The sequence below is a fragment of the Pogona vitticeps genome, chromosome 4 (assembly GCF_051106095.1).
Source record: "Pogona vitticeps strain Pit_001003342236 chromosome 4, PviZW2.1, whole genome shotgun sequence".
Lineage (NCBI taxonomy): Eukaryota > Metazoa > Chordata > Lepidosauria > Squamata > Agamidae > Pogona > Pogona vitticeps.
This window is the reverse complement of record NC_135786.1, coordinates 190,688,349-190,713,163: the sequence shown is the minus strand read 5'-3', so window position 1 is coordinate 190,713,163 and position 24,815 is coordinate 190,688,349. Positions and strand designations below refer to the sequence as shown.

General features: G+C 41.6%; 1 protein-coding gene across 2 annotated transcripts in view; it reads left to right on the top strand.

The window, feature by feature from the left end:
• Positions 1 to 7,899: 7,899 nt before the first annotated feature.
• Positions 7,900 to 24,815, top strand: part of LOC144589316 (ras-related protein Rab-10-like) — a 50,142-nt gene continuing 33,226 nt past the window's right edge. For both annotated transcript variants that reach the window (XR_013545370.1, XM_078393693.1), the window contains exons 1-3: positions 7,900 to 8,407; positions 23,823 to 23,883; positions 24,493 to 24,631. Coding sequence is in view for 1 of the 2 variants with exons in the window: in XM_078393693.1 (XP_078249819.1) it covers positions 8,251 to 8,407; positions 23,823 to 23,883; positions 24,493 to 24,631 (357 nt within the window). In the remaining variant the exon portion in view is untranslated. The remainder of the gene's footprint in view (positions 8,408 to 23,822; positions 23,884 to 24,492; positions 24,632 to 24,815) is intronic.

The window sequence follows — 24,815 nt, the reverse complement described above, 5'->3', positions numbered from 1 at the left end:
GAAAGACTGTCCTCTTGTGGGTAGGAATATGAATAAAATAGGAGGGAAAGGAAATAGTAATACCATATTAAGCTTAGAGAATCATGTAAAAGTGTAACATTTCTGAAACAAAGCATATTTCTGCCTAACAATGAGTTAATGCCCTATGCAAATGACAACTCAGAAGTGAAACAGTACAAAACAATTGCAGTGAATGCTTCTTCCTTCATCCCCAATGTTTTTGCTCCTGTTCTTGATGATTCTCTACTAGAGATGAGGATAAATCTTAGTTCTGATGAACCACGAACCACAAATGTACTAATATTTTACTGACAAACCACAAATCGGTTTGTCAGTGCCGCTTGTTGGGGTTTTTTTTACAGCCCATGGCTGTAAAAACAAAACACGTGAGCCCCCTCCACCCCCTTTCCACTGTCCCCATTGCCTGCCTGCCTTGTCCTGCTGCCTCCTGCTCCTCCTCCACCACTGCCATGTTCACTGCTGTCTCCCCACTGCCGCCCGCCATCTTTGCAGACAGCAGCAATGGCTTCCATTCCAGCAGCATAGGCTTTCCTATCTGCCTATGGGCCCACCAATCAGCTGTTCAATAGGCCCATAGGCAGAGGGGGAAGGCTAGGCTGCTGGAACAGAAGCCACCATTTTGGCAGCCTAGCATTCCCTCTGGGGATGAATAAAAAACAGGTAAATACCCCTTCGTACTCATTGGGATCTCCAGAACTGATGAATGCAAAGCGACAAATATTTGACAAATCAGCAATTTTCTACAAATATCCCAATTAATTTTTTAAATTTATCCCCTTGTCTATTTTCTACCTTACTTCCATTAGGTTCAATGTCCATAGCAGACATGATGCAAAAAAATCTCCTCAAAAATGGCTTATCGTGTTGCTTGTGTATGTTTAAACAACAACAATGAAGGTGAACTTCAATTTTTGTCTTTAACTTTTCAGCCTTGTGCCATTTTGCTGATCTAAACTGCCTGAAAACCAAAGCTCACAGCAAAGAAATGCAAGCATAACACAGCCACGAACCCCACTACCCCCTCGGGCTGCTAGCAATTCTGAAAAGTAGAGGTGGCAAAAATGGCAAGGACTGGTTTCCACCCCACTCCCAAAAGCACTGCTTCTCTGATCCACAAAGAGATAAACCCATACTTCTACGACTCCTTTGAACAGATTTTAAAAGATACATTAGGCAATCCACTCACAAATTTCTTGCATTGCCTCTAAGTGATACAGTATATCTTGTAAATCTTTAAATGTAAATAGCCTGTGAATTACAGAATGGCCTGTAATTCAATCTTTCAAAGTTCTGTTTTCCAGTCCTTCCTACCACCCATATATTTCATATGATAAGAGAAGAACTCTTTAACTCTGTCTTTCTATTCCCCGCTATGGTAAAATAAATGTATGACAGGACATTTATGTTATATATTTTAAAAAGAGAGAGAGAGAGAGAGAGATTCCTAAAAATTAAATATAGCTGCAAGGCCTCTTCCATTTTGAAGGAAATCAACCCTGAGTGCTCACTGGAAGGACAAATCCTGAAGCTGAGGCTCCAGTACTTTGGCCATCTCATGAGAAGAGAAGACTCCTTGGAAAAGACCCTGATGCTGGGAAAGTGTGAAGGCAAGAGGAGAAGGGGATGTCAGAGGACGAGATGGTTGGACAGTGTCTGCGAAGCAACCAACATGAATTTGACCATACTCTGGGAGGCAGTGGAAGACAGGAGGGCCTGGCATGCTCTGGTCCATGGGTCATGAAGAGTTGGACATGACTTAATGACTAAACAACAACAACACAAGGCTTCTAAATCAAATCAAGAGTGCAATGCTCGCAGAAGGAGGCTTAATCCTCTCTTGTATTCATTTTCCAAATTGTCCCCCTGCAAAAAGAAAAATAAGTTTCTCAAACCCCTTGCCCTGAGTGAGGGATATTAAGAAGTCCGTATCTGTACATTTCCCCAGCGTTTCCCATATATGCTTAGGATGTTCAAAATAAAAATGCAAATAATGTTAGTCATGCTCACGTAATATACAAAATGTGCATGTAAAATCCAAAGTTGTTCTGATGGTGGGGAACCAGAGAAAAAGAGAGGAACTATCAGTGTACTGAGTAACTTGCAGCAGCCACATGATGTAGCCCAGTGGTTCTTAACCTTTGTTACTCAGGTGTTTTTGAACTGCAACTCCCAGAAACCTCAGCCAGCAGAGATGATGGTGAAGGCTTCTGGGAATTGCAGTCCAAAAACATCTGAGTAACAAAGGTTAAGAACCAGTGATGTAGCCAACTGTTAATATTACATGTCAGCAAGAGATTAGGCTTATTTAGATCGCCACTCAAAATGCTCCATACACTTCAGGTACAGCAAATGTCAGTCTATTTAAATTGTGCTTTCAAAACTCCTTCTAGGTGCAGCTACCCAGAAGCCTGATATTTTGTTGACTAACAATGCACATGCTTCCCTTGTGTTAATCAATGAGTTTCAGTTGCTGCAGCCTGATGTGGTCAGGATCCTTGGGGAGGTGAGGGCTACCACATGCTTGTTACATCCTTGCCCTTTCTGGCTCATAAAAGTCACCAGAAAGGGACTGGTTGATGGGATAGGAGGAGTGGTGAATGCCTCCTTACAACAAGGTGGGATCTCATCTTGCTTATAGGAGGCAATAGTAAGATCATTGTTTAAAAAGCTGTCTTTGGGTTTATTCATTATACTGAATAATTACTAACCAGTATCTAATACCCCATTCTTGGGAAAGGTACTAGAGTGGGTTGTGGCCGCTCAGCTCCAGAGGTTCCTGGATGAGACAGAGTATCTACACCCATTTCAATCTGGCTTCAGACCTGGTTATGGGACAGTGCCTGCTTTGGTTGCTTGGTGGATGACCTACGATGGGAACTGGATAGGTGGGTCTATGTTCCTATTGGTTTTGCTGGACTTCTCAATGGCTTTTGATACTATCGGCCACAGTATCCCTCTCTGGAATGGGACTTGAGTCGCATCTCTCTGGAATGGGACTTGGGGGCACTGTGTCATGGTGGCTCCAGTCATTCCTGGAGGAGAGAACTCAGAAGATGGTGTTGGGGGACTCCTGTTTGAAACCTTGGCCGCTGACCTGTGGAGCCCCTTAGGGCTCTGTTTTGTCTCCTATGTTATTTAACATCAACATGAAACCACTGGGAGCGATTATCCAGATTTTGGGGGTTCAATGTCACCAGTATGGGGATGGCACCCATTTCTACCTCTCCTTGCCACCTAAATCTGAAGAAGCTACTTAAGCTCTAGATCAGTGTCTGGTATCAGTAATGGACAGGATGAGGGTGAATAAACTGAAATGTAATTCAGACAAGACAGAGGTGCACCTGATCATTCGAAAGGCTGATCAAGAAATACGGATGCAGCCGGTATTGGATGGGACTACATTCCCATTGAAAAAAACAGGTGTGCAGTTTGGGGGTGCTCCTGGATTCATCCCTGAACCTCGGTGCCCAGGTCTCAGTGATGGCCAGAAGTGCATTTGCACAATCAAAACTAGTGTGCCAGCTACATCCATTTCTTGAGAGATCTGATCTGGCCATTGTGATACATGCCCTAGTTACTTCCCAGTTGGCTTACTGTAATGTGCTCTATGTGGTGCTGCCAATGGAGAGTGTCAGGAAACTTCAGTGGGTCCAAAATGTAGCAGCCAGATTGCTGACTGGTTACAGGGATCATATAACCCCCATTACAGCAGCTCCACTGAGTGCTCATCAGTTACCAGCCACAATTTGAAGTGCTGGTTTTAACCTATAAAGTTCTAAATATACTGAGTCCAAGCCATCTCAAAAAATGTATCTCCCATTATGAATTGGCTTGGGTGTTAATATCATCAGGAGAGGACTTTTTCTCAATCCTGGCACCTTCACAGGTCTGTCTGGTGGGGACACAGGAAAGAGCCTTCTCTGTTGCTGCACCCAGACTTTGGAACTCCCTTCCACAGGCCAGACTGGCCCCATCTTTGCTATCCTTCTGCAAGCAGGCAAAGATCTTCCTCTTCAGAAAAGCCTTCCCTCAGTACAGTTGCCTGTGCATGATTTTTATGTTATGCATTACTGCTTTGACCGGATTGTTAGTACTACCTATGTTCTCCATGTTTGTATTTTCCATTCCTCAGAATGACTTTTTAAAATGACTTTTTAAAAATGTTTGTACAGTGGTGCCTTGCTTAACAGGCACTACGTTTAGTGACGAAACCGCATAGCGATGAAGATTTTGCGATCGCAAAAGCGATCACATTGCGATGTTTTAAATGGGTTTTTTTCACTTTGCGATGATCGGTTCCGTTTCGCTTACCAATCATCGCAAAGCGATGATATTTAACAGCTGATCAGCAGTTCCAAAATGGCCACCGAGTAAAAAAAAATGGCCGCCCGCTGTGTTTAGGGATGGATTCCTTGCTTAAGAGGCAGCCAAAATGGCCGCTGTATGGAGGATCTTCGCTTTAATATCAGTTTTTTGCCCATAGGAACTCATTAAACAGGTTTTAATGCGTTTCTATGGGCTTTTTAAAATCGCATAGCGACGAAATCGCTTAGCAGCAATTTTTGCTGCACGGATTAACGTCGCTATGCAAGGCACCACTGTATACTTATTGCTCTGTCTTAAGATTGCCTGTTAATTGATGTAAGATGCCTCCTTATTCATTGTTCATAATTTTTAAATGTTGTCTTTTAATGATGTTAACCACCCTTGTATACTCTTTGTTTTCAATTTTAAATATTGTCTTTCATTGTTGTAAGCTGCCTTGGGTCTTTCTCAAGGAGAAAGGCAGGATAAAAATATTTTAAATACAAATAAAATAAATAAATAAATATGTACTTGAATTTGGGGTTGTGAAGAAAACAAAAGACAGCAATGGAGAAACACAAACATTTTAGCAGAAGAAGAAGTAGTTGATACCTGATATGGAAAGTGAAGGACAATTACAGTTGTCGGGTCATTAACAAGTCACTCCCTAATATTTCAGAACCAAAACTTGAGACTAGTGTGGGGTGGGCCCTTGTGATGTCACAGAAGCAAGGCGGGGACAGACTGGGAGGTGGGGAGTTTTTCCCTGGAAAGATAATTTTTTTTCCTGCTACTGCTGCCAGGGCTTGTCTCACAAGAAGAGTTGGAGCTATGATGCTGGTTCTCTACTCCCTGGTTTACTATAGAGGCATGATGGGACATGCCAAAAAGCCAAGACTGAAGAGAGGAGACTGAGGAGAACACCAGCAGATGAATATACAGTATTTGAGCCCATTGTGCCATTTGGAGCAACATATACGCAACCCTTTTCACCTCTCTTCAAACAGTGAGCTCTGGCATCAGCTGGGTCTGGATGGAGAAGGGCGCTCAGAGCTTAAAATCACCTCCCACACAAAACCCATTCTCCTTCTCCAGTGCTGTACACCATGAGATTTGGTTTCCTCATTTAGAGACCCCAGGAGCAGAGCCACACTATGACTTTAGCCAGTGCCCTGAGATCTGGCAACTTAAGGGCAATAGTACCTGTTAATTGATAGATATGGACGGGGCCTAAATGGGGCTGGATGGGGCCCAGGATGTAAACAATGTGGGTCATGAAGATGCAGGTAGCCCTTCTTAAGTTAGGGAAGCAAGTAAGAAAATGGAAAGTCAGAAAGAGACTAGAATGCAATTATTACCTCCTCCAAAGAAAGGAGAGTATAAGGAGGATCTTTTCAACTTGATTGTTAATGACACTGCTTTAGAGATGAGAGGTGATTTAGTCTATGTAATCACCAAATACAAACAATCCTCTTATGTTTAATGAAATCAAGACACATAACACATCTTTAGCATATCCTTACTTTTTCTGGAGTAAAGTTTTAAAAACATCTTCCGATCAGGAGCATTTTCAAAATAAATTGTTGAAGATAAATTGTAGTGTACCGGGATGTGCTTATTTTACATTTTTATGATGCAAAATATTTATTTATTTATTATAAATATATTTCTCAAATATATTATAATTATTTATCATAATATTTAATTACTGTTTTAGGATGTTTTTTTTCTTTCAAGTATTAGATTACTTAAATTGGGTATCTGAGCAGGTGAGGGTCAAGTTGGTAAAATAGCATTTAACTCACCAACAAAGATTACCACATTATGAATTTTTTTCTTTGTGTAGAAGAAAATTCATACATAATTTAATAAAAATGCCACACGTCTCACCATGCTGAGAAAGCCCCTGACCAAGTGACCTGTGTTCCTGCTCCATCAGCTACATAGGTGCTAATAGCTCTCCATCTTTCAAGTTCTGCTCTCTCTTATGCTTCCTGGGTCAGAATCCCTAGTGCTGGAAAAGTGTGGAAGACTGGCCACCCCCACATCAGGCTTCCCTTAGCATGCCTTATCTTACACTAGCTGTCAGATTTATCATGCAACAAGAGCCTGCTGGAATTGAAAAGCTACTGCACACTTGCCCTTACTTGCTCAGTTTTTCTAAATTGGATTCTCTTTAAACTGTATTTGGACCATGGAGGCCTCCAAACAGGTAAAGGACTGTCAATATAGCAATAGCTAGTATGGTTGGTGTAAAAGAAGGCATAGGAACTAATGGTAGAGGGAACCAGAGTGCCAGGCAGAATCTGGATATTATTTTATAGCTAACTACCCACCCCACAGACGTGCTTCCCATTCAGATACTGCCTCACACCCATCCCCTTCATTCCATCTGCTACTCAGCTGAAGAGCAAAGCCATTCTCCTTCTCTACAAATCAGAAACAGTGTCTCCCTTGTACCTGCTGCTCCCTTCTTCTCCCCTCCCCTGCAACATATATAGAAAAAGCAATCCCATTTTTTTGCAGGCCATGATATGCTTTTACATTATGCATAATTTGTAGAAGATCCTTGTTCTAGGACCAGCAAATCTACTTTACACTCCTTCTAGTCTCAATGGTGTATAAACAACTAAGAGGCAGAATTTTCAGAAAGGAAGGTTATCTCAGAGAGAAGAAGAGAAAGAACTAGTTTAAGGAAGTCCCACAGTGGTGTCTGTATTGTGCTTCTCTCCTACCACCTCTCATTTCACAAAACCACAAGCTTCACTTCCCGCTTATTATCAAAGGAAGAAAAATCTGTTTTTGAAAAGTTTGCAACTTACTCATTAAGAAATTCATGCATTAAACGTTCTCTTGTAAAACAGAACAGGGGAGCTTTGGACCCTTTGAATATCTTAACCTACACTTCCCTCAATGCCTCACCATTGACCAAGCTGGTCAGGGATTCTGGGAGTTGAAATTCAGATTATTTAGACGAAGCCAAAGGCTTCAAATGTGTTGAACAACATTTTTTATAGATTTGATATAGTTCGCTTATATTTGGGAGCAGGAACTGGGGTATTTATAAAGTCTAAACAGCTAGTCCTCATGCAAGGAACAGAACTCCGAGGCTGCTCAACAAAATATGGGCTGCACACATCAAGTAAGAAACGAAAGGTTGGAGTAACTCCGGCTAATGGGATTAGTCCTCTTGAATAAATCTCAAAAAGGCAAAAAAAAAATTGAAAATATAACGGGGCGCGGGCCCCCGAGGAGAGACAGATGAAATGGACATGGCCTAGATCATGATTCAGCCAAGGACCAGCAAAAAGAGCTGCAAGATGCGGCTGCTGAAACGTGTGAAGGAAACGTGGTACCCGTTAAGATGGCAAAGAACCGGTCAAAGGTTGGCACTTTTGTCTTCCACCACCCAGAGCTTCCGCCTTTGTAACAGCTGCATTTCAAGAAGCGGCCACCCTCAGCCATTCCAGATCGCCGCGCCAGTGGCTGAACGGCTGGTCGCTTCACCCGTTGGATTTCTGAGGAAGTGTGGTGCGCCGAGCAAGGCACTCGGAGGGGCGGGACAACCGGAGTTGGCCAGTTGGGGGCGACAAAGAGGGACGTTTCTTGCTCCATCCACCGAGGGCAGAACGTATAAGCCCAATAACGCTCTAAAGTGAAAAGAAGGACCTCAAGAAACGGAACAGACGCCCCCCCCCAGCCCCCAAATGAAGACCGCGCCTCTTCGCAACGGCAGCAGCTTCTAGCGCGCTGAGGGTCAAGGCCGCCCCTTTCCTCCCCGGGAGGAACCCGGCTGAAGAAGGGCGGGCCGGCCCTCCTTGACTCCCCCGTGTCGGCCGGGGAAGAGGTGGCTCCAGACGGGCGGGCAAGCCGGCAAGTTTCGATTCAGCCGGGGCCGCTGGAGACACCTCTGGCCGCCGGGCCATGGCTCAGCCGGAAGCCGGTGAGGCGCAGCAAGCCCTGCTGGCCAAGATAGTCATGGCCGGCGAGTCCTCCGTGGGGAAGACGTCGATCCTGAGGCGCTACACAGAGCTTTGCCCAGCCACACGGCCGCAGCCCTCTTCCTACCTCGCAACCGTCGGTGGGTAAGAAGCAAGTCCCTCCAGCGCTACTCTCTCTCCCCCCCCCCCTCCTTTGAGATACCGGCGCGCGCGCCCTGGGATTTCCCACCCGGGAATTCTTTCTTTTCTTTTCTTGCATAATAAGAATAAAAACCCGCAGATCCGAGAACTAGTTCTTTGCCGGAACGTTGTCGTTTACTGGGATCGGATACAGAATCTTCCGGGCTCCACAGTCTTCTGCAAGACTTCCTGATCCGCTTGAGGAACTCAGTGTGCATTTTTTTGCGCATTAAAATGTCGCGGCTCAATTGTTGAGAAGTTAACTCCGTAGTTGGATCACACGTAGGTCAACATATCCCCTATCCACTCTTTTTTCGCCATACCTTCTATAGAAGCACATAGTTCCTCCGCCCTGCTTGGTAATTGTAACTGAGGCTTCATGGCACTTGAGCCTTACCTGGGAGTAAGGCCCCTGAAGACAGTGATGTATACATGTAAGCAAACGTTCACGGGGTTGCACTGTGAAACATGTCTCATTGTAGCCTAACAACTGCTTCTGTTCCCTTTTTTATGTTTCCAGTATTGCACCGTTAAATCCTGGGGTCACAGATATGACCAGCTGAAATTATTGTCCACTCATTTCTTGAACCCAGCTAGGAGACAAAAAAAGGCTATTCTCTGAAGTGTTTCCAGTTTGGAGAACAGTCTCAGAAAAAGAGGCCTGCAGAGCCCAGCTGCATATACAATCTTATCCCTTTGCAAAAACAATTTCTTACTTGGATATTAATAATGCAATGCCATTGTAATAATGTAATGGGGGGGGGGGAGTTCTTGTGGCACCTTGAATGCATTTCTTATAGCATTAGTTTTTGAGGGCTGGATTCCACTTCATAAGATCCATGAAATATTTTCCTGAATATAGACAGTGGCCTTCTTAAAGTAGCTGTTAGGTAATAACTACAGAATTCTTGCATTGGGGAGCTGATTAATCTATGTGGCTGAATTAAAACACACACAATTGTCCCTATTCAAACCGACAGTAGATAGAGTGAAACATCTTAATGCATTTTAGTTCACTGTTTTGGCTTATAGACTCATTTTGAAATCCCTTTGCTGCAGAATTGCCATCAGAAAGTGATTTGACAGTGTTCTGGGAGGCTGCAGTCTGCCATTCACTGGTTGACACTTTGGATGTCAGGATTGGGACCACTTACTTTTTTGTGAGCAAACTGGCCTGTTTGCCCTGTATAGGGTGCTGTGCAGAATCACCAACAAAGGATGGCATACTTTGAATAATGTTGGGAGATGAGCAGCTTTGATACTGTAAATGACATTAGAGAGCACAGTCATGTTGGTGGAGTAAATATAGGGAGAGATTTGGCATCTGGATACCCTTGGATCTGATTCCTGTATATGTTTTGCTGTTACATAGCTTGGTATTGGTGGTGGGTACCTGACCATCGCACTGAGCAGTAGTTTTGTATAGTTTCATTTCTGTTTCATTTCATTTGTATTGTTTCATTTCTTATAGTGAGTGAGATTACAGTCTAAAACTTGACAGTTATAACTGAGCTGGAATAGATGCAGATTAAATGAATGTGAGAACAGGTAAATGTTAGTGAATTTATGAAAATGAAAATAAACATGGTTACCGTTTTCATTGAAGCTGATCTTGAGCTATTCCGTTAGAGATGAGAACTTTCAAAAATGTACTGCTTCCCATTTTTGTGTTCGTTGTAATAACCATATTTTAGTAGTAAATTGGTGGGTTTGTGTGGCAGTGCTTCTTGATTTCAACCTACTAAGTACAGTATACCTAATCCTTTGATGTATTGTTGCCATGGGTTTCATTTCTATGGATCTTTGTTTTTAAACGTGGCCTATGAATGTGAATAAAATAAGCACTAGAAACTTATTTTAAAAATGATTTCATTTCAAATGAAAAATTCACATAAACTGTGTATAGTAGTGCTGTAGGCATCCTTCAGCCCCACTGATTTCCATTTGATTCATCAAACTGAATAAACATGTCTGAATCTTTATGAGAGGTAGATGAGTTAAAGCTAGACTCTGTTAATCTAATGTAAATATGCTAATAAAGCTCTGCTCTTTATAGTCAACCCCATCTGGAAGTTTACTGTTTAAAGCAGTTGCCATCAGACCATTGATTCTGAAAGGAAAGTGGTCTTTCCCTCGGGGAATCAGGGAAGAAGGAAAATGTAACTATCCTTTGTGAAAAGGGGTAATGGGAAAGACTTGGCACTCGGTTCTGTGATGGGAGAAGAGCAAGAGAAACATTGAAACCAAGTCTGTGCCTTTGTAAAGATAGTAAGTAACTTGTACCACCTCAGTGAAAGAGCAAAACAGAAGGAAAGAAATATCAAAGCTATACATTTTATTTATTATGTTTCTATTCCACTTTCCACCATTGCAGCATACACAACTCTCCTCCTCCTCCTCCTCTTTTTTCTTACAGGACCTGTGTGAGGTGGGTCAGGCTGAATGAAAGTGACTGACTCAAGGTCAACCTGTGAGTGTCATGGTTCAGCAGAACTAGAGTCTAGATCTCAGAAGTAGCAGCCCAACCACTACGCCTGTAGAGAATAAAGTGGATCTCCATAATGTAGACCAAAAATGCATTGTTTTCACATACATGTGTACATGTTTACCTCAGAGCATGAGTGGTGTGGCTCAGAGAACACACAGCCAGATCATACATCCACTTTATGCCTGAAGAACCACTTATCTTCCTCATCTCCTGGACCGTCTTTGAATGATTTTTCATGAACTCAGATAACGATTCAGTATGTCACTGCTTGACCCAGATGGGGAAAATTTGCAGCAGCATAAAGAATTGCAGTTTACATGCAAGCCAAATTTGATGTAATAATTTCATCATGGACAGGACACAGTCTAAGGAAAATATCAGTACTACAATCAGAGGTAACATGAGATAGCAATTTTGACATCTGCCAATTTTAAAGATACTTGATTCCTTTGCCTTCTTGCTATTCACTAAATATAATTAATTTCAAAGGATACAAGTAGGTTTTACAGAACTGGAGAAGTGGAAGAAAACTTTTGAGGGCATATAAGATTCCAATTAGTATTTTTGTAGAATACAGCGGTGCCTCGCTTAATGATTGCCTCGCTTAACGAGGAAATTGCTGTATGATTAGGTTTTTGCAATCACTTTTGCAATCGCAAAATGATGGTTTAAATGGGATTTTTTCGTTTAACGATGATTGGTTCCCTGCTTTGGGAACCGATTTTCGCTTTATGACGATCTGCAAACAGCTGATCGTCGGGTTTCAAAATGGCCACCGGCTGAAGAAAATGGCCCCCCGCTGTTTTTAGGAAGGCTTTTTCACTTAACAGGCACCAGAAAATGGCCACTGTATGGAGGATCTTCACTGGACGAGCAGGTATTCAGCCCATTGGAAGACATTGAACGGTTTCAATGGTTTTTTTAATTTCGTTTGACGATGTTTTCGCTCTACAGCGATTTCGCTGGAACAAATTAACATCATCAAGCAAGGCACTACTATACCAACAATTAATTAGGGAACAATTGTAGAAAAGGTTGATAAATTATGTTCACTTTCTCTGATTTATTCTTCCTATGTCTCATCAAAGCAGCTTCTGTTGAAATGCCCTCTTCTAAGCAACAATTGAAGGTATAGGAAGCCTGTCCTTTTTCCCCACTCTGTTCCCCTATGTCAGTGGTTTTCAACCTTGGGTACCCTGGTGTTCTTGGACTGCAACTCCCAGAAACCTTCTCTACTAGTCATGCTGGTGGGCATTTCTGGGAGTTGCAGTCCAAGAACAGGTTGGGAACCACTTGTCCTACTTCGGGTGCAATATCTGTGGTACAGATTTATATGCAGTGTATATGGTGAGAGAATGGAAGTGGAACCAAGGAGAATGGGAAATAGAATATGATAATTGCATATTAATACCTAGTAATGAGCTCCCAAGCTGACTATAGCATTATTAACACAGGTAGTGAACATTCACAAGGATGTGGTGACGCTGCGGGTTAAACTGCAGTAGCCTCTGTGCTGCAAGGTCAGAAGGCCAGCCATCGTAATATCGAATCGACATAATGGAATGAGCTCCCTTCGCTTGTCCCAGCTCCTGCCAACCTAGCAGTTCAAAAGCATGCAAATGCAAATAGATAAATAAAAACCACAACAGTGGGAAGGTAACGGCATTCCATGTCTAGTCACGCTGGCCACATGACCATGGAAACTGTCTACAGACAACCACTGGCTCTATGGCTTGGAGACAGGGATGAGCACCGTGCCCTAGAGTCAGACACAACTGGACTAAATGTCAAGGGGAACCTTTACCTTTACCTAGTGAACATTCACAATGTTGACATCAATGACATCCTGGTAGTGGGCAGGTACAAAAGACTTGAATTTTCAGGACTTGGACTCAGAATGTGATTTTGAGAACTATCAAACAATATTTTTTTAGCAAAGTGATGTTCTTGATATCCAAAGAGAACATTATTAAGTATATTTGGAATTAAAATAATGGTTGGCTCAGTCATATAGTATTCACAAACATTTGCAACGGGAAGGATAACTCTTGTATAGAACCAGGGCTATACAACCCTATACAGTAGTCAGCCCTATTGTTTCCTTGGGGAAAGGACAAGACTACAGTTCTATCTATTGACTTCATATAGGTGACAATTAAATCTTAAATATAGGCAATGGACCAATACCTTAACACACTTCACAGTAGGGAAATAGACTCATTTGGGTTTGTGCAGCTGTGTTTTCCAGGATCTTGCTGCTGCTTCCCAGCATCCACCACTTGAAACAGCTTGCTCAATCTGGCAAATGGTAGAGCCAGCCCTACATGCTTATATAGATTGTGGGGCTGTATAGGGCTCTGAAGTAGAAATGGATTGAGAAACTAGTGCTAAGAAACTGAGTAGAGCAGAAACACAGAGCAAGGGTGACCGAGGAGATGGGATCAAAGTAGAAGAGTGGTACACAGAAATGTGAAGGGTGCCTACCATTGAAGAAAGGAAGACTGGAAAATGGGACATAGAATACCTCACACAGGGCCTATGCAAACAGGTAATAGAAGTGTTAATTGCAGAGATAGGTAGAATGATAATAAAAGCAGAGGAAGCAATGAATTTCTCATATCTGTGGCCGTCATAACTCTAGGCTGTTAAACATGTTAACATCCAGAATTTTAAACTTTGAGCAAGTAGAAAATATTTACTTATATCTTTAAACTTCAGTTTAACATCAATAGTAAATATTTATAATTAAGCATATTTCTTTGTTCTATCTTCTATTGTGAACTGGCTATTACTACTTTGTTCTCAAGGAGAAGCTTACTGATATTAGGGGTTATCACAAAGATCATTAATGCATTACTTTGTATCTGTTTATCTGAGCAGTGTAGCATGTGAGTAGGACACGGATCTCAGCCACAGCAACTTCCATGATCTCATGGGGAAATTTTGCAGCTTCAAAGAGCATGTAAGTTCCTGTGGCTGAAGTCTATGAAATTTTGGCACTCCTCTTATGTGACTTGCACAAGTAGACCATGTCAGAATTAAAAACAGCAAATAGAAAAACGTGAATCAGCTTCTATTCAGCATGTCTTTTTGAATTAACATTAAAAGAATGGTACACTTCAACACTCACAAAGGGAAACTGATGATGCTAAAATGTATCTTTTTATGATCTATATTAAATAAGCAGGCAGCCTTCTAAAAGCAATTGTTTGTCATGTTTAACCATGTATCAAGATATGACATTGTAGTCCCCTAAAATCACCTTTTGTTACACAATACACCTGGGCTATTGTGAGTGAAGAAGTTTGCCTCCTTTTTTCAGCACATGTGCACCTACTGAGAAGAACTGATGGGATGCAGTTGGTCCTGGAATGGTGCAAGACATGGGAGGCAAACCTGGTGCATTGGGCCAATTTCATCCAGTAGTCCAGTTTGGTGATTTCAGAAGGTGGATTTGATGGATCAAAAGAAGGCATTTAGATATTGGGTAGGATCTAGATTTAGTCATGTACAAGTGGACTGGTTGAAGCACGCTCCGCCATCTGCTACTTCACATGGCTGGCTGCCCCTCTAGTCCCCTGAAAATTCTATGTAGTATATTTAGGGGACTTCTACTGAATGGAATGAAGTGTCATTTAGAGGCGAAGAGGATCTCTCCCTCCCCCCTCCCAAATCAGGCAGAGGAGCCCTTCTGTGAGTGGGAGCAGATCCTGGATTCATTGTGACATGTCCTACTTCAAAATAGGGCAGCCTAGGTCTGGGGGTTCTCCTGCTCATTCTGCTAAGTGGGGCCCTGGACGTCTGCCCTTGATGATATGACTAGTTCCACTCCTCTGCTCTGCTCCGCTCCATTTCTCTTATTTGCATAGCTTTACCTTTTCTCTTGGTTCTGTTGGAACATGAGCAAGAGATTGTGGGAAATACAAAATAAAATTGAAAAATGAGTTCATTTGGTTTTGAAAGGAAAGAACACAAGCAAGCTTCATTTTTATTAAATATAACTGAAACAGTTATAACTGAGCAAGCAGTTCAGTGTTAAAGTCGATAAAAATCAGAATGTTTCATACTCTAAACTAATCATGTTGGCAATATCATCCAAAGCTAATTCTTCAAGGTTTTAGATACAGCAGCTTTGTGCATGCTTCGGACTGAGCTAGGCTTTTCAGCTAGGCTTGATGTTTAAAAGCTCTATTATGTGACTAGCTTTAAAATCCTCTTTTGCAAATTGTTTTCCAGCTAAGGCATAGCTAAGACTGGGTGTGTGGGGGTGAAAATCGGCAGATTGGTTGTGCATTGCCGTGCAGCCAATGTAAAAGGTAATCTGCATCATGTATATCTGTTGTGTGTCATCTACAGAGCAATGCACAACGAAGTTGCAGAATCTACATTATAGACTGGAACAGTTGCTGGTGTGATTGCTGTGCTCACGTCAGCATGGTGTCAGGATCAGTGTTACTGCTAAAGTGTCGTACATGTTGCCTATTGTAAATTTAAAAGTAGAATAAGGTAGTTGATGCTTTTAATCTCTTTTTCTTTCATAGCAGAGAGGGGGAGATTCCGCAGAGTTTGATAGCAGGAAATAACAGCCCAAGATTTGATTCCTGTATCATCATCAGAGGTGTGGTTCTCTACAGAGTCTGTACCCCAGACATTGGAAAAGTAAAGAATGTCATTGTTTGATCCAGTTCTTGCACTCAGGTCTCCCACAAGGATCACATATGCATTGGGGGCTATGGATTCTAAGATTGTAATATAAAGTTCCAATTGGTTCCACATTTGAGTTATTTGATTTTTGGAAGACAACAAAGGAATATAGGCATTGATAATCAAATAAGCGCTTGACCTGATAACAAGTAAGGCGGCCATAGCAATTTTGTCACAAGGTGGCAGCCATTTGACCCTAGCCTCCAAAGCAGTAGAGAACATTACAGCTGTTAAGTACCAGATAGCCATTCAAACTAATATTATCAATGCTCCAGGTTTCCTGTACTGCAATTATATCATGTAATCTTAAAAAATCCAGTATTCCTGGGTCACTCTGTCTGAAGGCCCAACCAGCTATGTTCCATGAAAGAATTTTCAATAAGCAGGTCCTTGGAGTGGGGGCTGTCTTTTGGGCCTCAATCTTAACATCTGGGTATACGACAACATTTCCATGCAAGTGGGTTATCTGGGGCATCCATCTAGGTTTCATGGTGCTGGTGTTTAAGCACTCTGGCTCTTTGCAATGACTATTTGGTCAGTACATAAAGTTCCAGGCGGGTCTACAGATTTGCTCTGTAGTTAGCAAAATAATGGTCTCTTATAGATTCCCCTTCTTTTCTTAGCTGTTGCATATCTGTCTCGTATCAGCACTGGGATTTGTCTGGTGTTGTTTCCTCCCACTTCATTGCTGTTCACGTGCATTTATGAGTTACTGCAGGAACAACCTATTAACAATTAATTTTGAGAAAACCAAAATAATGGTTTTCTCTAGGCATAGTAAAGTTAAAGAATGGGTTATTGAGGGCCAGCATATAGAGCAAGTTAAAAGATTTAAATACTTGGGAATTGTCTTCTCACGTACCCTCTCCTGGTCTCACCCTAGACAAGCAGCAGTGCAAGTGGCTAATAATATAAGCAAAGTTCTTAGACGATACCACTATGTCCAGGGTGGGCAGTTCATCCCTGCTGCTCTACAGATACTTAAGTACAAAATTCTTGCACGGCTCCTTTATGGTGTTGCGATTTGGATAAATGGTTTCAATCCCTCAGTTGAAAGTGTTCTGTAAAACTCGCTGCGACTGCTATTCGCCATGCCAAGATGCGTCTCTTCAGCTGACTTGCGTTTGGAGGCTGGCCTTCAATCGGTGTCATATCAAGCTTGCTTGTGTCCATTCTGATTCTGGTTGAAGGTGGTATATGCTCCCACAACCAGTGGGTATTTATACTATTTACAAAAAGATGTCTTTGCCAGCTCATGGCATAAGGGATTTACTGACAAATTACATCTTTTAGGCTTCTCTATGGACTTCTTTCTGAGTCAGCCTTGTGGTAGTACCAAGTCAATGCTTGTGCAACGCATTAAAGACATAGATCTCCAGTATTCAGCATATGCAGACAGGACCTGCTAAAAATGTACTTTGGTTTAAATTTTAACTTTCCCCAAGTTAGCAACTTATCTATACTGAATCACAGCACCAAGGTATCGTTTTGTCTTCTCAAGGGGTAGGTTTAATTTCTTTCCCTCAGCCTTGTTAAAGGGGCACTTTAATAACATTTCTTATGGAGAAAGGATATGCCCCTGTGGGGAACAAACAGTTGAGTCCTTGGCACAAACCATTCTAGAATGTAGCTTATATTGGTCTGAACGTATCCATTACCGCTACCCAATAATGTGTAAATGTACTAGTATACCTCCCACAGACTACCTGAAGCTTCTGCTGTCTGGAGAGAACCAATTGATAACACAGTAAATTTTTATTCTCAGTTTTAAGAATTCGTAAAATGTTATATTCATCCACATGACTCAAGTTTTATACTGCTGATATTTTTTAACAACTTACTTATTCTGTATATCTTATGTAATGTTTTTATTTTTGTATTTTCGGGTCTATGACTGTATAATAATAAACGAAACGATTTCTGTATCAGGGAAACATAGTCTGTGGTGGCTGCATAATTTCCCCTCTTGTTTTTTCTTGCAGGTAACCATGTAAGACATGTTGTAATCATAACCTGCTCTTAACTTTGCATAGCAAGGAAATACTCTCTAGTACTGTGGTGGCTGCCAGTCTTGGCAAGGAAAGAGTAGTTAGCAAGTGAGGCAGTTAGTTAGGCAATTGTATTTAGCACATTGCTGCTTCCCTGGGGAAGAGAGATTGTTACCTGTCTCATGTCAGCCTGAACCTGGCTGGATTTTTTGCTTTACAGTTCATATACAGTATATGGAAACTATTGAAGACTGAATAGGAATTAGATGTTCCTAGTTAGTAAACCCTCAGTTTTCCCCTAGATATAAATCTGTTTGCTCCTGCAGCCTCAAGGGTATCTTGCAATTGTGCAACCTTTGTGAATAAAGTAAACAAAACACACAACAAAAGAATGCCCATCCAATCCAAAAGCTGTTTTTTTGGGAGCAGGCCCACTAGTTCTTTTTCCTGCTCCATGTTCCCACCCTGTTCCTATCAAGTCTTTCTTTTGAATCAAATGGGAATCCCTTGTATTTTGTTCATAGACAAGGAACCACACAGTGACAAGGACGGTATAATGAAAATGCCATTGCTCTGTGCTTCTGTGTTTGTGTCCCATAATTTTGGTACTTCAGATCTTGCTCACAACCCTGAAATTATCGCTCATCTTGCTACTTTGCTAGAGATACTGGGAAGATTACAGCTGTAGAGGGTAGCATTTAGTTGTTCAAGATTTGCTTTTCTTAAAAAATAAAAAATGCATTCACAGTAAATTTTCATTGAAAGCACTTTATTCAGCATTTAAACTCTCAGGGATGGTTGCCCTTCTTCCTCTTCAATTATGCAGTTTTTGTGAATTATAAGCAGCTATAGTTTTCTAATTAAACTTATACGGATCATAAGGCAGACTCATCACATTGAGAATAGCAGACTATAAAGAATAACTGTTTTTGTTTAAACAATGGCACCTCATTGAACACCAGAGGAAAAGTTTATGGGGAAAAAGATTTGCATGTCCAAGTGAACATGGAGATGCCTCACCAAATAAATTCTGAAATAGTTCTATTACATTTTTGTTGCAGTGAATTTCACAATAGTGCTGTGGGTATTGTGTGCAAAATACAGTATGCACAAAAACATTGAAACAGAGCTGAAGTATAATTTTTGGAGCGGTGAGAGCAGGTCTATGAGAGAACACCTCACATCTGTGCTAAAAAAGTTTGAAAAACAGATATTATATATTTTAGTTCATGGATAGCCCTCATTTCTTCCATGTGGACCAAGAATGTCAACTTATAGCTGTCAGACAGACGTCTAGCAAAGGTGACCAGGATCAGCTCAACTTTAGCATGGTTCATGTATTGTCTGCCTTAAAAATGAAAGTTGTTTCAGCAGAATTTGTGGCAAAACTGGAATTTGTTCTTAAACTGGATTTATTTTCTACAATTTTCAGATAATGGCAACTTATAACTATTCTTTCAGCTACTTCAGAAATCAGCATGGATTTTCATTATCACATGGACATAAGCAATCTGTTGCCAGAGACTTGCTGCAATCCTGCCCACAGATTAGAAGCCGCGTATACTTGTTCCTTGATTTTAGAATTCTTATTGACTTCAGATTCTCTTTCTTCCAACTGCCTGTTTTTAGGAGAATACAGTTCTGTGGACACACATATGTCAGCACAGGGTTCCCAGCATTCATACCATGCCTCATTGGATGAAACTGAACAACAACACAGACCTTTAAATTCACTAGTTTTTTTTAAGAAGTGTGTTGTTGGAAAGAGTCATACATCAAGAACGAGGGGCCTCAAGCCAGAAGGGGGGTCTTTTTTCATGTCTGTTTTATCCCCTCACAATTCCTTAATGCTTTACTTAAAGCAAAATACATTTCTCAGTGAGACCTGTGAATTTGGCCAGGTTCTGTTTCAGACCCAGATGTGACTTATATATGTGGAGCAGTGTAGCCAAAGGCACACCTTTGTGACTCAGTGACATAGATACATGTGCCAAGATTGGATTTAAAGAGCTCACTGAAAGAGGAAGCAGCCAGCTTACAGAAATCATTTGGAGCCAGAACATAAAAACCTTGGCCTTGTGGTTGCTCTGGCTGCATAGGAGAGAAGAACATTTTCTTCCATTCTGCTGTCTCCGTCACATATGCTTAATGTATCTATCACACATCCATGCACATACCAACAAGTACTTTCTTATTCTCTCTGCACACACATGCCGTAACAAGAGATAAGCACATGACATTGCAACACTACACACACAGGGCATTTATGAAAAACCTTGTCCACAACAATGGAACAAGAAAGACTTTTATGATATATCCATGATAGGAGAGGTGGTGGATGCTCTTTCATTTGGAAGTTTTTAAACAAAGGCCAAATGGCCATCTATCAGGGATGGTTTAGCTGTGGATTTCCTGTTTTTGCAAGGGCTCTGTAAGGAGGAAGAAACTGCTACAGAGAATCAAATGAAGTATCTTACAAGGAAGAGTCAATATTCCTTAGTGATAAGCTGTTCTGCGCATGGGTAACTGCTTTGCTGAAATGCGAAAAATTCTAATCGATTAGCATATATTTCTCAGAGACCAATCAACTGCTGCATACTTTTTTTCTGTTTTAAGAACTGTATAAAAACTTGAAACCTGTTGAACTCAGGATCCCATCCTACTGGACACCCGCATGTACACTTGTTCTACCTGAATAAACCTGTTGCCCTTTCCTCCAAGAAACTGTTCATTTATTATTATTGCTTGAGACTTGGCTTAATAGAATTCGCAAAGACACCAAGCTCCGGGAGTAACCGTTTGGATTTGGTGGCCCTTGGAATCCCATTTAGGGAGGGATAGTCTCATTGCCCATTAGGTTCTTTAGAGCAGTGGTTCTTAACCTTGGGTTGTTCAGGTGTTTTTGGACTGCAACTCCCAGAAGCCTTCACCACCAGCTGTGCTGGCTGGGGTTTCTGGGAGTTGCAGTTCAAAAACACCTGAGTAACCCAAGGTTAAGAACCACTGCTTTAGAGGGTATCTCTGAAGGACTACCACTCCCAGGAAGCCTTATGTCTTCCAGAGAACACCTGGACAGTTTACTTGTTTTATGAAAAAAGAACCAAGCCACCAGAGGCACCCATAGAGGTAGGAAAACCTGGTCTGTAGACTACTCACAAAATTCTGCCTAGAGAATTCTTGGCATATTCTGGTAGTGGAATCCAAAAACCCGAAAGTCCTTTCCCTAGAAAGTACCACTGGAAGGGGTGAATGCAGAGGCAGGAGTCTGAGAGCAGTTCTGTGGTAGCAACCATGAGATCAAGTAAAGCCTCAATATGTCATGCCCTGACAAAAAGTATGGCAGGATTGGTGGGAAACCTAGAGTCATGGAAGAAGGACTGGCATCACTATTGAAGGTGTCTGGACTCTCTGGAAGACAGATGTGGCAGATGAAAGCTGAAATGGTCAGGATGACTGTCTCTATCTGTGAGAGAGAGGAAGCTGTCGTGCCTGCCAATATGGAGATGAGAAATGCTTATTGCAGCCTAGCAGAGGGGGGTGGACTGAAATGAGAAGTTGATGTGACTGTCATCTTTATCCTTGAACTTTTCTCGCAGAGAGATTGGGAAGCCTTCCAGTTCTGCATGGGGCCGACAGGGGTACCAGATTTATTAATGGCCTGGTCTTGATGCCAGGTTCCTCTCATCTGGAGGGAAGCAGTGGAGTGCTAGGTGATACCAGTGGGCAGGGCAATACCATAGTTATTCTATGGAGGGAAGAGACCTTGAAACAGATGTCAGAGAGTGGAGGAGCATGTGTTTGGGTCACATACTCAAAAGCCTGGAATATCTTTTCCTTGGTGGAAGCTTTGAGGCAAAGTTCCCTGATCTTGAGAGCTGGCTTAGAGGGGTTTTGACAGTGGCAGCACTTTTTAACCACAAGCAGAAAAGGCACTGAGACTGCCTGTTGGTTTATGGGGTTTTAGTTCCACATTCAGTATAATTCTTTGAAAAGGGCCCTTCTAGCGAACAGCCCTGCCCTCACCTGCCCATCACAGCTGAACAGTGCAGAAGGAGCCAATGAGAGGATGGAAGGTGGAGCCAAGGGGGGGGGTAGGGCTGGATATAAAGGCTGGTGTATGGAGTATGAGGAGAGATTCTGGTAGAGAGAGACTGTGTGAAACTTAAAAGTGAACTAAGAGTGAGTTAGAGATCTGTGAGAACAATGAATGGATTAGAGTTAAAAGAGGTTTAAAGTTATAGCAGTTTTGATTCAAATACAAGTGATTAGCAACCTGTGATCTACCTATTAATCATATATTAACTTCCCTGATCTAATACATGACTTAAGTTTTAAAAGCACACATGTCTCGATGATTAAATGGTATTAAAGCAGTAATACCTGGTGGCAGCAAAGAAAGAAGAAGAGCGAGAACCTCATGAAGACCTGGGGGAATAGGGGTTTCAGAGGAAATCGCCACAGTCCTATAGGTCACAAAATGGAACTGAGAGAAACAAGAGTTAGCAAACACTGTGATGGATCAAAGGAGCTGAGGGGAAAGATGAGAGACCTGCTGCTTCGTACACAGCATGAGTGTGGGGCTCCTACTAAAGCAGCCTAGCTCAGCTCTAGAAGCTTCCAGACTACTCTGTGCAGGACGTATGAGTCATAAAGCCACTAAGATGAAAGTTATTTTGTACATGTGCAAATGTTGCTTTGAATAGTATGTGTAATGTTGTGTGGCATAGTCAAAATAATATGAAGGAGCCATAATAAAAGTGTAGACACATACTATAGGATCAAATCACATTGATCTGGCTAGTAATCAATCTTAGCTTTCTTATTAGGATTCTGTGGTTTAATATTATCAGCACTATAATGGGTTTTGCTTCCTGCATCTCTCTCCTTCCCCCCTTTCTCCAGACATGTCCACTTGCAAAATTTGTTTGAAATTTTATATAAAGCTCTGAGCAACTCATGCATGCAACACTTATTGACTTCTGTTTTTCACTAACATTCATTGACCTTTTAGGTCAATAAATGTAAAGTTGATTTAAGAAGTCAATATGCCTTATTTTAATTTAGATTAAATTTTTGTCTGATTCAGCATTCTTTGTCTTTTTATAAATAAAAATGCACATGTCAATTTATTATTAAAATTTATGTCAAATATAAAATGTTTTTCTGTAGGACTGGAAATCCCAGTTGCGTTATTACTTCTAAAGCTTTTCCAACTCTGTGCTTTGAAAATGACTTCCCTGTGCCCTGCTACGTGTCATGCCCCTTTCAGATCGCTCTTTAGCCACTGCACAAAAGATATAAAAAGCATCAAATTGACCAGGTTGTGTTTTTCAAATGCTGTTTATAGATCACGTGGCATATCTGTTTTGCTTTAATAATAATCATCACACCTGTTTTCTAATTTCATAAGATAAATCCAATTATATGTTTTGTTTCCATTTGTTTTGTGTCTGCCCCTTGGAGACTTCATTGAGATTTCATAAACTGTTGAACCCAGAAGAATATATTCAGTGCTGAGCATTTCCTCATACCAGTGTGGAATCCAGCCTGTGGAGGGAGCATGATCTCCTCTCCTCTCCTCTCCTCTCCTCTCCTCTCCTCTCTGCAGTCTAGGAAAACAAATGAGGATTGATCTTTTTACATTTTTAGAAACTGTGTGCACTAGGACCAGGACTGCAATACACATGTTTGGGGATCAGGAAGAGATTGGATTCTTGGTTCAAAGCCTTTCCCAATCTTATCAGTGGTACATGCTACCATTACCCATCCCCCCTTTGTGTCTGCTGATGTTTGATCACTAGGGGCCACAAAAGTTTCCTCAGGGTTGGGAATGAATGTCCAGAGTTGCATTTTCTCTTTGACCATTGATCTATCTCTCTGTCTCCAGCCTCCAGCAAGAGCAAAACTTTGGCCTCTGGTGTGTCCTCCCAGAGATAATAGGATGGTTAAAGACTAAATCCAGTAATATTTTGCTTAAGAAGAGTTGAAAATCCCTTCCATATAGTGAGCAGAAAGAGTGATTAGTAGAGTTTGATTAGTGGAGAATAGTTATGAGGGATTCTCTTTGTATGAACTTTTCCTTTTACTGATTACTGTGCTTGACAAAGTTCAGACAGAAATACAGATAATGTGGAATTTTTTACAATGTTGTGTTTGTTTCACCAGGAAACTAATAATAGTTTTATTTTTCTTTAGGCATTGATTTCAAAGTTAAGACAATTTCATTAAATGATACTACCATGAAACTTCAAATATGGTAAGCATCCCCTTTCTCTCTTCGTTATTTAATGTTATTGTTTCTTAAAGTCTCTGTGTGGCTAAACTTCTATTTTATAGCACCAGTAATAAAGGTAAAGGTTCCCTTTGACAATTTTTGTCCAGTCGTATTCGACTCTAGGGGGCGGTGCTCATCCCCGTTTCCAAGCCATAGAGCCAGCGTTTTGTCCAAAGACAATCTTCCGTGGTCACATGGCCAGTGCGACTTAGACACGAAATGCTGTTACCTTGCCACCGAGGTGGTCCCTATTTATCTACTCGCATTTGCATGCTTTCGAACCGCTAGGTTGGCGGGAGCTGGGACAAGTGACTGGCGCTCACTCCGTGGCATGGATTCGATCTTATGACTGCTGATCTTCTGACCCTGCAGGACAGGCTTCTGCGGTTTAGCCCACAGTGCCACCACGTCCTTGCACCAGTAATAGCAGATGATAAATAGGCTGGGTTACCAATTGAAGTAGGTAAAGGGTAATTTTAGGAAGATGTGATGGCCTGGGGATATTAGAAGGAAGCAGTGTCTTAGGATGGTACTAGAAGTAACTTACTCTATCAACCAGTCAGTGCAGCTAATCCTTGCCTTGTGTTTTAGGGACACTGCTGGTCAAGAACGATTCCATACCTTTACTACTAGCTTTTTCCGTGGAGCTCATGGATTTGTTCTTGTCTATGATATCACAAACCCAGAGAGTTTTCAGGGAATTGCACATTGGATGAAAGATATACATGAGGTAAGCTTATAAAACTCTATCTGCATACTAATTGTCTACTGCATTCACAGGAACCTTTGAATTCCTTCACTTGTCACTTAAGCTCAATCAGAGCAAAGTCGCTTTTTTTGCACACTCGGCTTCTAATATTGAGCCCACCGCAACTTTTCCACAGTCTGCTCCTCCTTGCTTATTCCTGTTTCTC